The sequence below is a fragment of the Cucurbita pepo genome, chromosome 9 (genome assembly GCF_057944985.1).
Source record: "Cucurbita pepo subsp. pepo isolate OVF chromosome 9, ASM5794498v1, whole genome shotgun sequence".
Lineage (NCBI taxonomy): Eukaryota > Viridiplantae > Streptophyta > Magnoliopsida > Cucurbitales > Cucurbitaceae > Cucurbita > Cucurbita pepo.
In genome coordinates, this window is record NC_141806.1 from 11,133,784 (window position 1) to 11,144,893 (window position 11,110).

The 11,110-nt window shown below is 37.9% G+C and overlaps 1 protein-coding gene across 4 annotated transcripts; it reads left to right on the plus strand.

Moving 5' to 3' along the window:
• The first annotated feature begins 545 nt into the window (after positions 1 to 545).
• On the plus strand, positions 546 to 8,210 carry LOC111801742 (lysine-specific demethylase JMJ14). Of its 4 annotated transcripts, none has more exons than XM_023685876.2 (11): positions 546 to 1,087; positions 1,934 to 2,005; positions 2,527 to 2,604; positions 2,699 to 3,208; positions 3,304 to 3,528; positions 4,660 to 4,821; positions 5,285 to 5,653; positions 5,786 to 6,133; positions 6,226 to 6,418; positions 6,489 to 6,592; positions 7,787 to 8,210. In XM_023685876.2, the coding sequence occupies exons 2-9, from the start codon at positions 1,979 to 1,981 to the stop codon at positions 6,229 to 6,231; spliced, it is 1,725 nt and encodes a 574-aa protein (XP_023541644.2). In that variant the 5' UTR covers positions 546 to 1,087; positions 1,934 to 1,978; the 3' UTR covers positions 6,232 to 6,418; positions 6,489 to 6,592; positions 7,787 to 8,210. The 4 variants fall into 4 exon arrangements, with proteins under 4 accessions (XP_023541644.2, XP_023541642.2, XP_023541641.2 ...); XM_023685874.2 differs by having other exon boundaries at positions 547 to 856; positions 929 to 1,087; positions 5,786 to 6,418; XM_023685873.2 differs by having other exon boundaries at positions 547 to 856; positions 955 to 1,087; positions 5,786 to 6,418.
• Positions 8,211 to 11,110: the final 2,900 nt, after the last annotated feature.

Below are 11,110 nucleotides of genomic sequence, written 5' to 3' on the forward strand. Positions count from 1 at the left end.
ACGATGCATTATGACGATGAGTTTTCAAAGACACAACTCCGTTAATGTTAATGATGATGAATGTACGAAGGTCAATGCATACATGTTACTCAGAGTAACGTGTGAACGATGTATAAGGTTGTGTCATAAAGATGATTTAAAGACGAAAACTATAGGGACCTCATGCATTTTGTGTATTCATATACATCGGGATACTTCCCGATTTATGATGATGACTACAGATGTGTACACTATGATGATCATGGTCATGGGTCTGCCGACCTCCAAACGTTGCTACGGACAACTAGCTCGACTATGATAGGTTCAAGATGTGCGAACTGTTTAGGCACTCACGTTCGTGGGTCGTATGTAGAGAAGTACTACAATCCAATTTTATCTAAACAGAAGGCCAGCCATATAATGATTTTAACGATAGATCGTGTTTGTAACAAGACATCCATCGACTTAACCAGAAACTTAGTAATCCATAGCTTCCGGTTGCTTTATTTGTATGGTATTGCTTTGCAACGAGCCAAATCCGTACTGGATTGGATAGGACTGGACTAGACTGGGGCACAATCACGAGCTCCAACGAGCCACATCAAAATTAGCCTCACAATCAACTCCCAGTTTTGGCTCTTGCCTGGCTTCGATTTCACCGCTTTCCGTTAATCCGCGTGCTTTTAGCGGCTTTTCTTTCTCTCTCTCTATCTCCCTGATTCTTCCTTCTTTAACATTTGCTCTCTCAGGCCCCTTCTCGCTTCTTTTTCCTGTTTCTATCAGGAATTTCGAAACCTCTTCATATTTATTGTTCTTCCTGCCTTATTAACTCACCAATTAATTCCATCCCTTATCCTCCATTTGATTTCAACATTTGGTATTTTTCATTTCTCTTGTGGAATTTTAGAATCTGGGTTTCTTTGAAAACATGCAATTGATTATCATTTAGGTCTTCTTTTTCCCTTTTTTTTTTAGGATTCAGTCATTACTATCGAGGGTTTGATTCTGTAAATCAATCCACTTACATCCATTAAAGCTCTTGGTTGAGACAATGGTGAAACATTGCTTCCCGGAATGATTTTTGCTTTTGTAGCTCTCTTGATTTGGGGTAAGCACTAGATTTATTAACTCCTGTTCTGAATATGATAGGTTGATTATGCTCATGCAGGAACATTTTTCTCTGATAATGTTGTGTATTTGCATGCAAATGGGTTTGAACTTTGCTTGTTTGTTTGATGAATTAGGTTTTCACGCCATTGCTGTCGCTAGATCAGAATGATTTCTGATTTCTTTTCTTGAAATTGAATATGTTTGAATTTGTTATCCTTGTTGTTCGGGTAAATATAACATCGTAAAATCAATCTTTTACCATCTGACCTTTGATTGAACAGATCTTCTCCTTCCTTCTATTCTAGAACAAAATTTATAGATTTTTCTTATCTTTTGTTCTCGAATTTTTTTTCAGATTTTTGTTTGTTTACCTGGCGATCGTAGGTTTTTTGCAATTTGCTAATTATAATTCTTCAAATTTTGCTGCAATTTGAAGAAAACATGTTCACTAACAATAGTGAAAAGGTGTATTATGAACTTCCTATTGGTGATGTTTTTTTTTCTAATGAGTGATATGAATATTATTTTGATAGCCTTAGATCTAGGCACTGTAAACTGCCCTTAGAGCATAGAACCAGAGATCATTTTTTAAAAAGAATTATCCATTCATTCTCTTGGAACCCAAGTCAAGTTACGATCTCAACTGATCGTTATTGTTAACGTTGATCTGTATTTGATAATGTTAGACCTATAAAATATCTTCTTCTATACACTGGATTTTCGTCCAGAACTTGCTATCACAATTTAGACGGATGTCCAATTTTTGTTGTGCTAAGATAGGCACATATATACATATATATATAAATCAATACACTCCTTTCTCACTTGAGGTCTTTCTTTCCAGGATCGTTCTTCCAAGAGCAGTCATAAAAGTGATCAGATTGTTGAGATGTTAGGGAGTCCTCAGCATCTGAAGGTACATAACTCGAGCACCATTGTTAGATGCCGTGGCACACGGCCTATAAAATTTTGCGATATGAACTTTGTAATATGTGTGAAAATGCATGATTTGGATGAGAAGGATTCAGTTGAGACTTTTTCTTGTACACTTTAATGTCCATATTAAATGCATCTGCTCTTGATGGGGGAATCTGTGCCTTCGGGTTGTTGCCCTGATGCAGGACTCTTATCATTAACATTCTACTCCACTGTTCCACTTATTTCGAGACACCTCTTTATTACAAAATCTAGCATTATTTATTCGTATGTAATCATTGGATTGTGGTGTGATTAGAAGAGAGCCTCGATACATTTATTGCTTGAGTTGTTTCTGAGCTTCTTGGTGGAGTTCCTTAGCTACGGAGTTTTGTTCAATATTTTTCTTCCAGGTTCATGTTTTGCATCCTCATATGACACCAATATATTGTGATTGATGTATGTATCTTGTCCAACAAAATTAAGTACCCTTTATTATCACCCCCTTTTGTCATGTTGCAGATATCAGCTAGATGGGACCCGCATGAAGCGTGCAGGCCTTTAATTGATGAAGCACCTGTATTTTATCCAACCGTTGAGGTAATATCATTTATTAAAGAAATTATTGTACAACTTCTTAGTCTTTTGTTTCTCTTATACAAACTTGTTTTTATCCACTTTTACTATTCATTAGGAATTTGAAGATACACTTGGGTACATAGCTAAGATTCGCCTTCAAGCAGAAGCTTATGGTATATGCCGAATTGTCCCTCCGCCTTCTTGGAATCCACCATGTGTTCTCAAGGAGAAATGCATATGGGAAAATGACAAATTTTCTACTCGTATTCAGCAACTTGATTTGCTACAAAATAGGGAGCCCATGAAAAAGAAGAGTAGAGGTAGAAAACGCAAGCGAAGAAAGCAGGCAAGAGCAGGGACATCAGTTAGAAACGCCAATCTTGGTGTAGAAGCAAACCCTTCTTCTGGGTCTGATAAAAAATTTGGATTCAATTCGGGACCAGACTTCACACTCAAGGAATTCCAGGCATATGCAGACTACTTTAAGGAATGTTATTTTGGAATTAAGCAGGCTCAAGAGGATTTAAATTTTGATATCAAATCTAGCCAGAGAAGGGAGCCTTCTGTGGAGGATATTGAGGGTGAATACTGGCGGATAGTTGAAAAGTCTACTGATGAGGTCGAGGTATAAAAATATTGTCTTTTACTAGTTTTTTTATTTTGTATTTCTTAAATATTTGCACGTTCGTGAGTACTCTGTTTTATTATGCCGTATTGCAGGTTTACTATGGAGCTGATATAGAATCAGGAACGTTCGCCAGTGGCTTTCCCAAGGCCTCATCGATGGTAACTGAAGGAATTTCAGATCCATATGTAAAGTCTGGTTGGAATCTGAATAACTTCCCTCGCTTGCCAGGTTCTGTTCTGTGTTTTGAGGAAAGTGATATATCTGGAGTTCTAGTTCCATGGCTGTATGTCGGAATGTTCTTTTCATCATTTTGTTGGGTAAGTTTGTCCTCTTTTGTTAAGGAGAGTAGAGACCTCTCGTCTTCACGTATCCCGGATTTATTTTTGTTGAATGAAATGTCTCTTACCAAAAGAAATCACCATCCTTTCACCTCTCCCTTGGGTCTCTTATTCTCAAAATCCATCTAATCTTCAAGTAATTTTTGAATATGTCCATATTACATAAAATTAGGAGAACAATCTGTTTATAATTGAGAATGGTAGTTTAATCTATGTATCCACTCTTAACATATTTAGTAGCTAAGGACTCCGTTGTCTCTAAAGAAGGTGCAGAGATAAGGAAACTGTAACAGCCTAAGCCCACCGCTAGCAGATCTTGTTCTCTTTGGGCTTTCCCTTTCGGGCTTCCCCTCAAGATATTTAAAACACGTCTTCTAGGGAGAGGTTTCCACACCCTTACAAAGAATGCTTTGTTGTCCTCCCCAACAGATGTGAGATCTCACAATCCACCCCCTTTCAGGGCCCAACATCCTCACTGGCACTCGTTCCCCTCTCCAATCGATGTGGGATCTCACAATCCACCCCCTTTCAGGCCCAGCATCTTTGTTGGCACTTGTTCCTCACTCCAATTGATGTGAAATCTTAAAATCCACCCTCCTTCGGGGGCTCTGATACAACCTTTTAGGTTATTGCAAGAACTGTAATTTCTATGCTTCCAAAAAATTGGGTATTTCCTTTCGATAGCTTTTAATTTTGTTTTCAACTATCTCTAAAAATTATGTGCTTTGCACTTGGGCCCAACTATCTCACTACTGCAATCGATTAAATAGATCAGGAAAACAAAAATACTGAAAATTAATGCCTTTTGGTTCTTTTTTATTTGACATTAAAAAAAGTCTGAAGGTTACAGAAGTACGAACTGTCATGATGTATGCTATACTGCTTTTTGCTTATTTATCATCTATTGCATCTCTTTCTTTTGTAATAAAATGAAATTTGATATTTAGCATAGCGTAGTAAGATGATGTTTGGCACTTCAGTTTATTTGAAGAAACATTTGGAAAATTCTGACTCGCGCGGTTGATTATCTGGTTAAATGCTGCAACTTTTTATGAAATATTTTCTCTTCTCGAAAGTCATTCCAGGTTTTTTGTTGTGATTTTTTTCCAGCATGTTGAAGACCACCATCTTTACTCTTTAAACTATATGCACTGGGGCGATCCAAAAGTATGGTATGGAGTTCCTGGAAGCTACGCACCTTCTTTAGAAGCTGCAATGAAAAAACATTTGCCTGACTTATTTGAAGAACACCCAGATTTACTTCATGACTTGGTAATTTGATCAGTTTATTATTTTCCAAATCGTGCTGGAATGAACTCCCACAAACATAAACATCTCACCGTAGTTGAAAGTTCTAGAAGTGTCGGTTTGTTATGATTTACGGTCTTGACTATACATCTATATAGATATCATTTAATTGTCATCCAAATAATTTGTTTTCTCGGAACATATTTTCTATCAACAATAGAACGGACCCTTGTACGAGCCTAGTCCAATTCATTCGACGGTTGGGGACACCTAGTGTAACTCCAATGTTGTATAGTGGGAATCATGAACCATCGAATATAACTTTTTCTGAACCTTTTAAATACCATGCTATACGTTTCATCCCTCTACTTTGACTGTCGTCCACTGGTGTGCTTGATAACTTTCTGTCACATCTTCAATTCTCTCCGTCGAAGCAACCTTTTTCTGAATTTTTTTTCTAAGACTTGTGACTTTTTTCTTGCAACAGGTCACTCAATTATCTCCTTCAATACTCAAATCTGAAGGAGTACCTGTGTATCGAGTGGTCCAAAATTCCAGGGAGTTTGTTCTTACGTTTCCAAGGGCATATCACGCAGGATTTAATTGTGGTTTCAACTGTGCTGAGGCTGTGAACGTGGCACCGGTGGACTGGTTGATTCATGGGCAAAATGCTATCGAACTTTATAGTGCACAACGACATAGGACATCGCTTTCACATGATAAATTGTTAATGGGATCAGCTCGGGAAGCTGCCCAGGCCCTTTGGGAGCTATTAGTTCTTGAAAAGACAACTCCAAGTAATCAGAGTTGGATAAGTGTGTGTGGAAAAGATGGAGATCTTACAAAAGTGATCAAGGTAAACTGTTCTTTCTCATCCTCCCAAATCCTCTGTTTGCATTTGCATAGTCTATATGAATGTGGCACTGAGTGAGCTATCTGGCTTGTTCATGTCGTACTAAAACTGATGTTATCATGTCAATATCCACAGACAAGGGTAAAGATGGAGGAGGAAAGAATGAATTGCCTTCCAACTCTTATGAAGGTGCAAAAGATGGAAAACGAGATTGATTGCAAAAGCGAAAGAGAGTGTTACGCCTGCTTCTACGACTTATATCTCTCTTCAACCTCATGCAAGTGTTCCCCCGATCGGTTCTCATGCCTTAAGCATGCTAGTAACTTTTGCTCGTGTCCAGTAGACGACAGGTGTGTGCTCTTTCGCTACAGTATAAACGAGCTGCACACACTTGTCGGAGCATTAGAAGGGGGATTAGATGCCATTAAAGAATGGGCCTTGAGATACTGTGAAATGGGAAACGACAATGGATCTGTAGCTAAGGTAATTGGAAAGTCATCTTGGTCTCAGAAATAATAGCTTTAATGCATTGTAAATGGTGAAGTAAGGGTATTAATAAAGACGAGGCGGGACAGGAGTGAGCAGATAATCATTGATTTGGAGGAAACGTAGAGTTTGGTGTTTGAAGAAAAGGACGTTTGTAAAGCAGCACATGAAGAAAAGACACCGCCATGTTCTTGGAATTTGGTTCCTTTTGTTGAACCTACAAATATTGGAACAATTATGTTTGGAAAGCCTTGCACCGCCAGAAAGCCATATTTCCAAAAGGTATTACCTTAAAAGTAGCTTTAATTTCCTAATTCAGAGGATTATGTTTTTTATTGTTCGACTTCTTCAGGTTTTAGAAGCCGAGAGAAATTCTTTAGTGTGCTTAATCCAACTAATATTGTTACCTGCACGTCAGATGTTCTTGATGATGGCCTCCTGGGACCTCTATTCAAGGTGAGTCACCTCCTCAGTTTTCTGCTATTTTATGTTGCAAGATTGTTTTGTTTTCCTTGAAAGGTCAAAAGTTGGCATTTCCTCTTGCTGCCTTTCCAGTTTGATGCTGAAGTGTTCATTAGCGACAAAATTTTCAATTGGTTTTTTAACATGCATGGGCTCTCAGCTAGCAGATATTGTCATCTTCCGGCTTTCCCTTTCGGGCTTCCCTTCAAGGTTTTAAAAACGCGTTTGCTAGGAAGATCTTTCCACACCCTTATAAAGAGCGTTCTCCTCTCCAACCGATGTGAGATCTCACAATCCATCCCCTTCGGGACCCAGCGTCCTCGCTGACACTCTTTCCCTTCTTCCAATCGATGTGGGATACCCCAATCCACCCCCCTTTGGGACCCAATGTCCTTGCTGGCACACCGCCTCGTGTCCACCCCATTTCAGGGCTCAGCCTCCTCGATGGCACATCGCCCAGTATTTGGCTCTGATGCCATTTGTAAAAGTTCAAGCCCACCACTAGTAGAAATTGTTCTTTTTCGGCTTTCCCTTTTGGGCTTACTTTCAAGGTTTTTAAAACGCGTCTGCTAGGGAGAGGTTTCCACACCCTTATAATGAGCGTTCTCCTCCCCAACCGATGTGGGATCTCACAATCCATCCCCTTCACGGCCCAGCGTTCTCGCTGGCACTCGTTCCCTTCTTCCAATCGATGTGACCCCCCAATCCACCCCCCTCCGGGACCCAGCGTCCTTGCTGGCACACCGCCTCGTGTCCACCCCCTTTCGGGGATCAGCCTCCTCACTGACACATTGCCCAGTGTCTAGCTCTGATACCATTTGTAAAAGTCCAAGCCCACCACTAGTAGATATTGTCCTCTTTCGGCTTTCCCTTTCGGGCTTCCTTTCAAGGTTTTTAAAACGCGTTTGCTAGGGAGAGGTTTCCACACCCTTATAAAGAATACTCCATTCTCTTCCCCAACCAATGTGGGATCTCACATAGTGTTCCGCTCCTAGTTAAAAAAAAATTAAAAAATAGAGATTTCTGCAGCAGTTTTTCTATTTAGTAACAATTTATAGTATTTCCTAATTTATTCAGTCTGTTCTCTCAAAAACTAGCATTATATGATAGCTTTTGTAGGACAGGGTCCCATACAAGAGAGCTCTAAGAAAATTGGTTGTGTATTAATTGTTGATTCTGTGGAATTAGGTGAGCTTGGAAGAATCTCCCCGTGAAAGTGGATTGCTTTTTACAAGTGGATCATCAGGTATATCATTGAGTACCCACCAAGGCTAACTAACTGGAGAACAGCCAAGTATGAAAATCTGGGAAGCAGATGAAAAGATAATGATGATGATATAGTTCAGAATTTATACTCTCTATGAACAGTCATGGAAGAGCTTCTCAGCTTGCTTGAAGTGGTGGTCGTAAAGGTAAACAATGATGACACTAAGATATGCCTGGAAATAACAAATATATTATTTGCAGTAAGTTTCAATTCTAGATAGATATTAGCACTTTAACTCCTTGCTTTCAATTAGTAATCACTCTCTTTCTTTCATTTATGTAAATTTTTTTAACAATAAACGAACTTTTGGTTGATAATAGACATTCATTGACTCCTGTAAATTTACCTGATAAATGCAACAGTAAATCTAAAAATGATAGAAACACATTTTTCTGCTAGGAATTTCATTTTACAGGCTTGTTTCTTTGGTAAGATTACTCATTGCAAATCAATATAAGAAAATTGAAAGGTAGAATCTCTACCACCTTGGGGGCTATGGGTGGCATATGTATATATATATATATATATGCGCGCGCGCACACAAAAAGGAAGCTCATTGTGTTGTCCCACATTGGTTGGGGAGGAGAACAAAATACTTTTTATAAGGGTAAGAAACCTCCCTCTAGTAGATGCGTTTTAAAGCCTTCAGGGAAAGCCCAAAGAGGACAATATCTACTAACTGTGGATCTGGGCCGCTACAAATGGTATTAGAGGCAGACACTAGACACTAGACTATGAGCCAACGAGGAGACTTTTTCTCAAAGGGTAGACACGAGACGGTGTGCTTGTAAGGACGCTGGTCCTAAAGGGGGTGGATTTGACGGGGGGGGGGGGGGGGGGTGGATTTGACGAGGGTCCCACATCGATTGGAGAAAGGAAAAGAGTGCTAGCGAGTTTGGGGGTGGATTTGGCAAGAGACCCACATCGATTGGAGAAAGGAAAAGAATGCCAGCGAGCGAGGATGCTTGGCCCAGAAGGGGGGTGGATTGTGATGTCCCACATTGGTTGAGGAGGAGAACAAAACACTCGTAAGAAACCTTCTCTTAGCAGACGTGTTTTAAAGCCTTGAGGGGAAGCTCGAAAGGGAAAATCCAAATATGATAATATCTGCTAGCGATGGATTTGGGCCGTTACACTCGTTGATAAGATAAAATTTATATTCATTTAGAAATTATTGAGCATTAGCAATCAATTACTAGTTCAACATTCTCTCAAAAAGATAAACCCCTAAAACTATGTTATGAAGCATATACGTGAGGAATGAATAGGGTTGTCCTGCAAAGTATGGGAACATCATGCAAAATTGTATGTTCACATGCATTGGGATACTTCTAGTTTGTGATGAGTACAGACGCGGGCACTATGAAACTGAAATGATCATCATGCTCGGCATGGTGCACGACGGTCGTTGTACCTCCAAGTGTTCGACTACAGCCTGGAGAAGCTAGCCTGATAGGGGTGTGCGAGCCTGCCTGGTGGACCCACACTTGCATGTGTGAGTCGTGTGTAGAGAGGTATTACACATCCTATAGAGAGGTATTACACATCCAATTTTTTCGAACTGGAGGTCACCTAAGAGAATATGGAGGTCACATGTGTTTGCATTCTCTAACCCTAATAGTGGGGTCAACTCCTGGTTATTTCTTAAATTACTCCAGCTTTGTGTTACTCTTATATTTCAGGTAAAAGCAAGACACCCTTGACGGCGATATCGCATTAAAGACCATGAAACATGCGTTAGGGTAGTTACATTTTATTTTGTAGATCTTAAGTTAGTCTAGGGCATCGTTTTAATCTTTTTCTTTGGTTTTTTATTTTATTTTGCATTGAATATTTCTCATTGTTTTATTTCAAGACTCTTATGCAAACGTACAAGTCTATGACATCGTTTTATGAAATTGTTTTAAATGAATGTTTCTATATAAAAAGGTTACGTCATGCATATGGTAGTGACCCTATTTTAGTAGAAAATCAGGATCGTTACAGTTGGTATTGTTCCATGGTCCCACCGCTGATGCTCCATCGCTATTAGGTATGCCTTATAAAAGATAAGAAATGATATTTACCTTGCATGTAATGTGAATGTTAATTGATGTATTGACGATATTTAGATTTAACAAGATTTGTATTGTGAATGGGGAGCTATAGTTTAGTAAGATACTAAATGCTAACATATGCATGAAAATGATTTTGATAAGGAAGGTCAGATGTTTGAGTTAGACATCTCGAACATAGTTAAAATACGCAGGGTTATGGAAAGAAATTTACCAACGTATATTAACGAGTAAATAGTTTTAAATGAAAATAACCAAGGTGTGGGAGTTGTGAGCTGATTTGAAGTTATTGAGCTATGGTCGGATAAGAAGTTAGGATCGTGATCAAATTTTATTTTTCTTGCATTTTCCCTCCCTCTCCTATTGACTTTCAAATATACTGTTGGACTTTTAAAATCAATTTTTTTCTAATGAACTATTTGAAGGCCTATTGATTCTAACAACTAATGGTAGAGTTGATCATTTGGACCTTTCAATTCATAGATGTGGATCTCAGACCTATGAATGAGGATATTCCTGAAACTCACAAAGAAAAAAGGAAGTGAGTTAGATAAAAAGAAACGAAACTTAGACAAATCTTTTTTATCGATAACCGAATATTGATTAATACGTAATCGGGCAATTTAAAAAATATTCTTATATTTGAATTTTTTTTATTCATAACCTTCGACTTTAAAAAAAATACCCATGCACTTTTAAAAATAACATTAACATCCTCAACTTTTATAAAAAAATAAAAAAATAAATTAAAAAGTTGTTATCGTCATTGATGTAAATCGTTTATCTGCATTTTATAGACCATCTCTCACTCGAATTTTAAGAATGTTAGTAATAAAAACGTTTTAAACTTTCTTCTAAAATTTGAAGGGAATTAATTTTACTTTTAAAGTTTATAAGTATTTTTGAAATGCTGTCCTAACGGTCTCGCCATATATTTAAGTAAGAGTATTTCTAAAGTTTTTAAAAAAATTTAAAAATATTTTTGAAGTTAATCTAAAGGTATTAATGAAGAAGCTTATCAAAATTTAATGATATTTTAAAATAAAATATTCGTAACCAAATGCAAAATTTATAAGGCTAAATTAATAAAAATAATAAACTCTTAAAAAAATTTAATAATTTCCTTTAAGACTTTTTAAAAAGTCTAAAAACTAGTTAGGGTAGGAAACAATTTTGTTTAAAAAATACTAT

What these genes read in the sequence shown, in the direction of transcription:
- LOC111801742 (XM_023685875.2), top strand. Translation starts at nt 1,979, where the DNA reads ATGTTAGGGAGTCCTCAGCATCTGAAG. An exon ending in CAGATTTACTTCATGACTTG is followed by an intron (nt 4,822 to 5,284) that starts GTAATTTGATCA and finishes TTCTTGCAACAG; the next exon opens with GTCACTCAATTATCTCCTTC. An exon ending in ATCTTACAAAAGTGATCAAG is followed by an intron (nt 5,654 to 5,785) that starts GTAAACTGTTCT and finishes CAATATCCACAG; the next exon opens with ACAAGGGTAAAGATGGAGGA.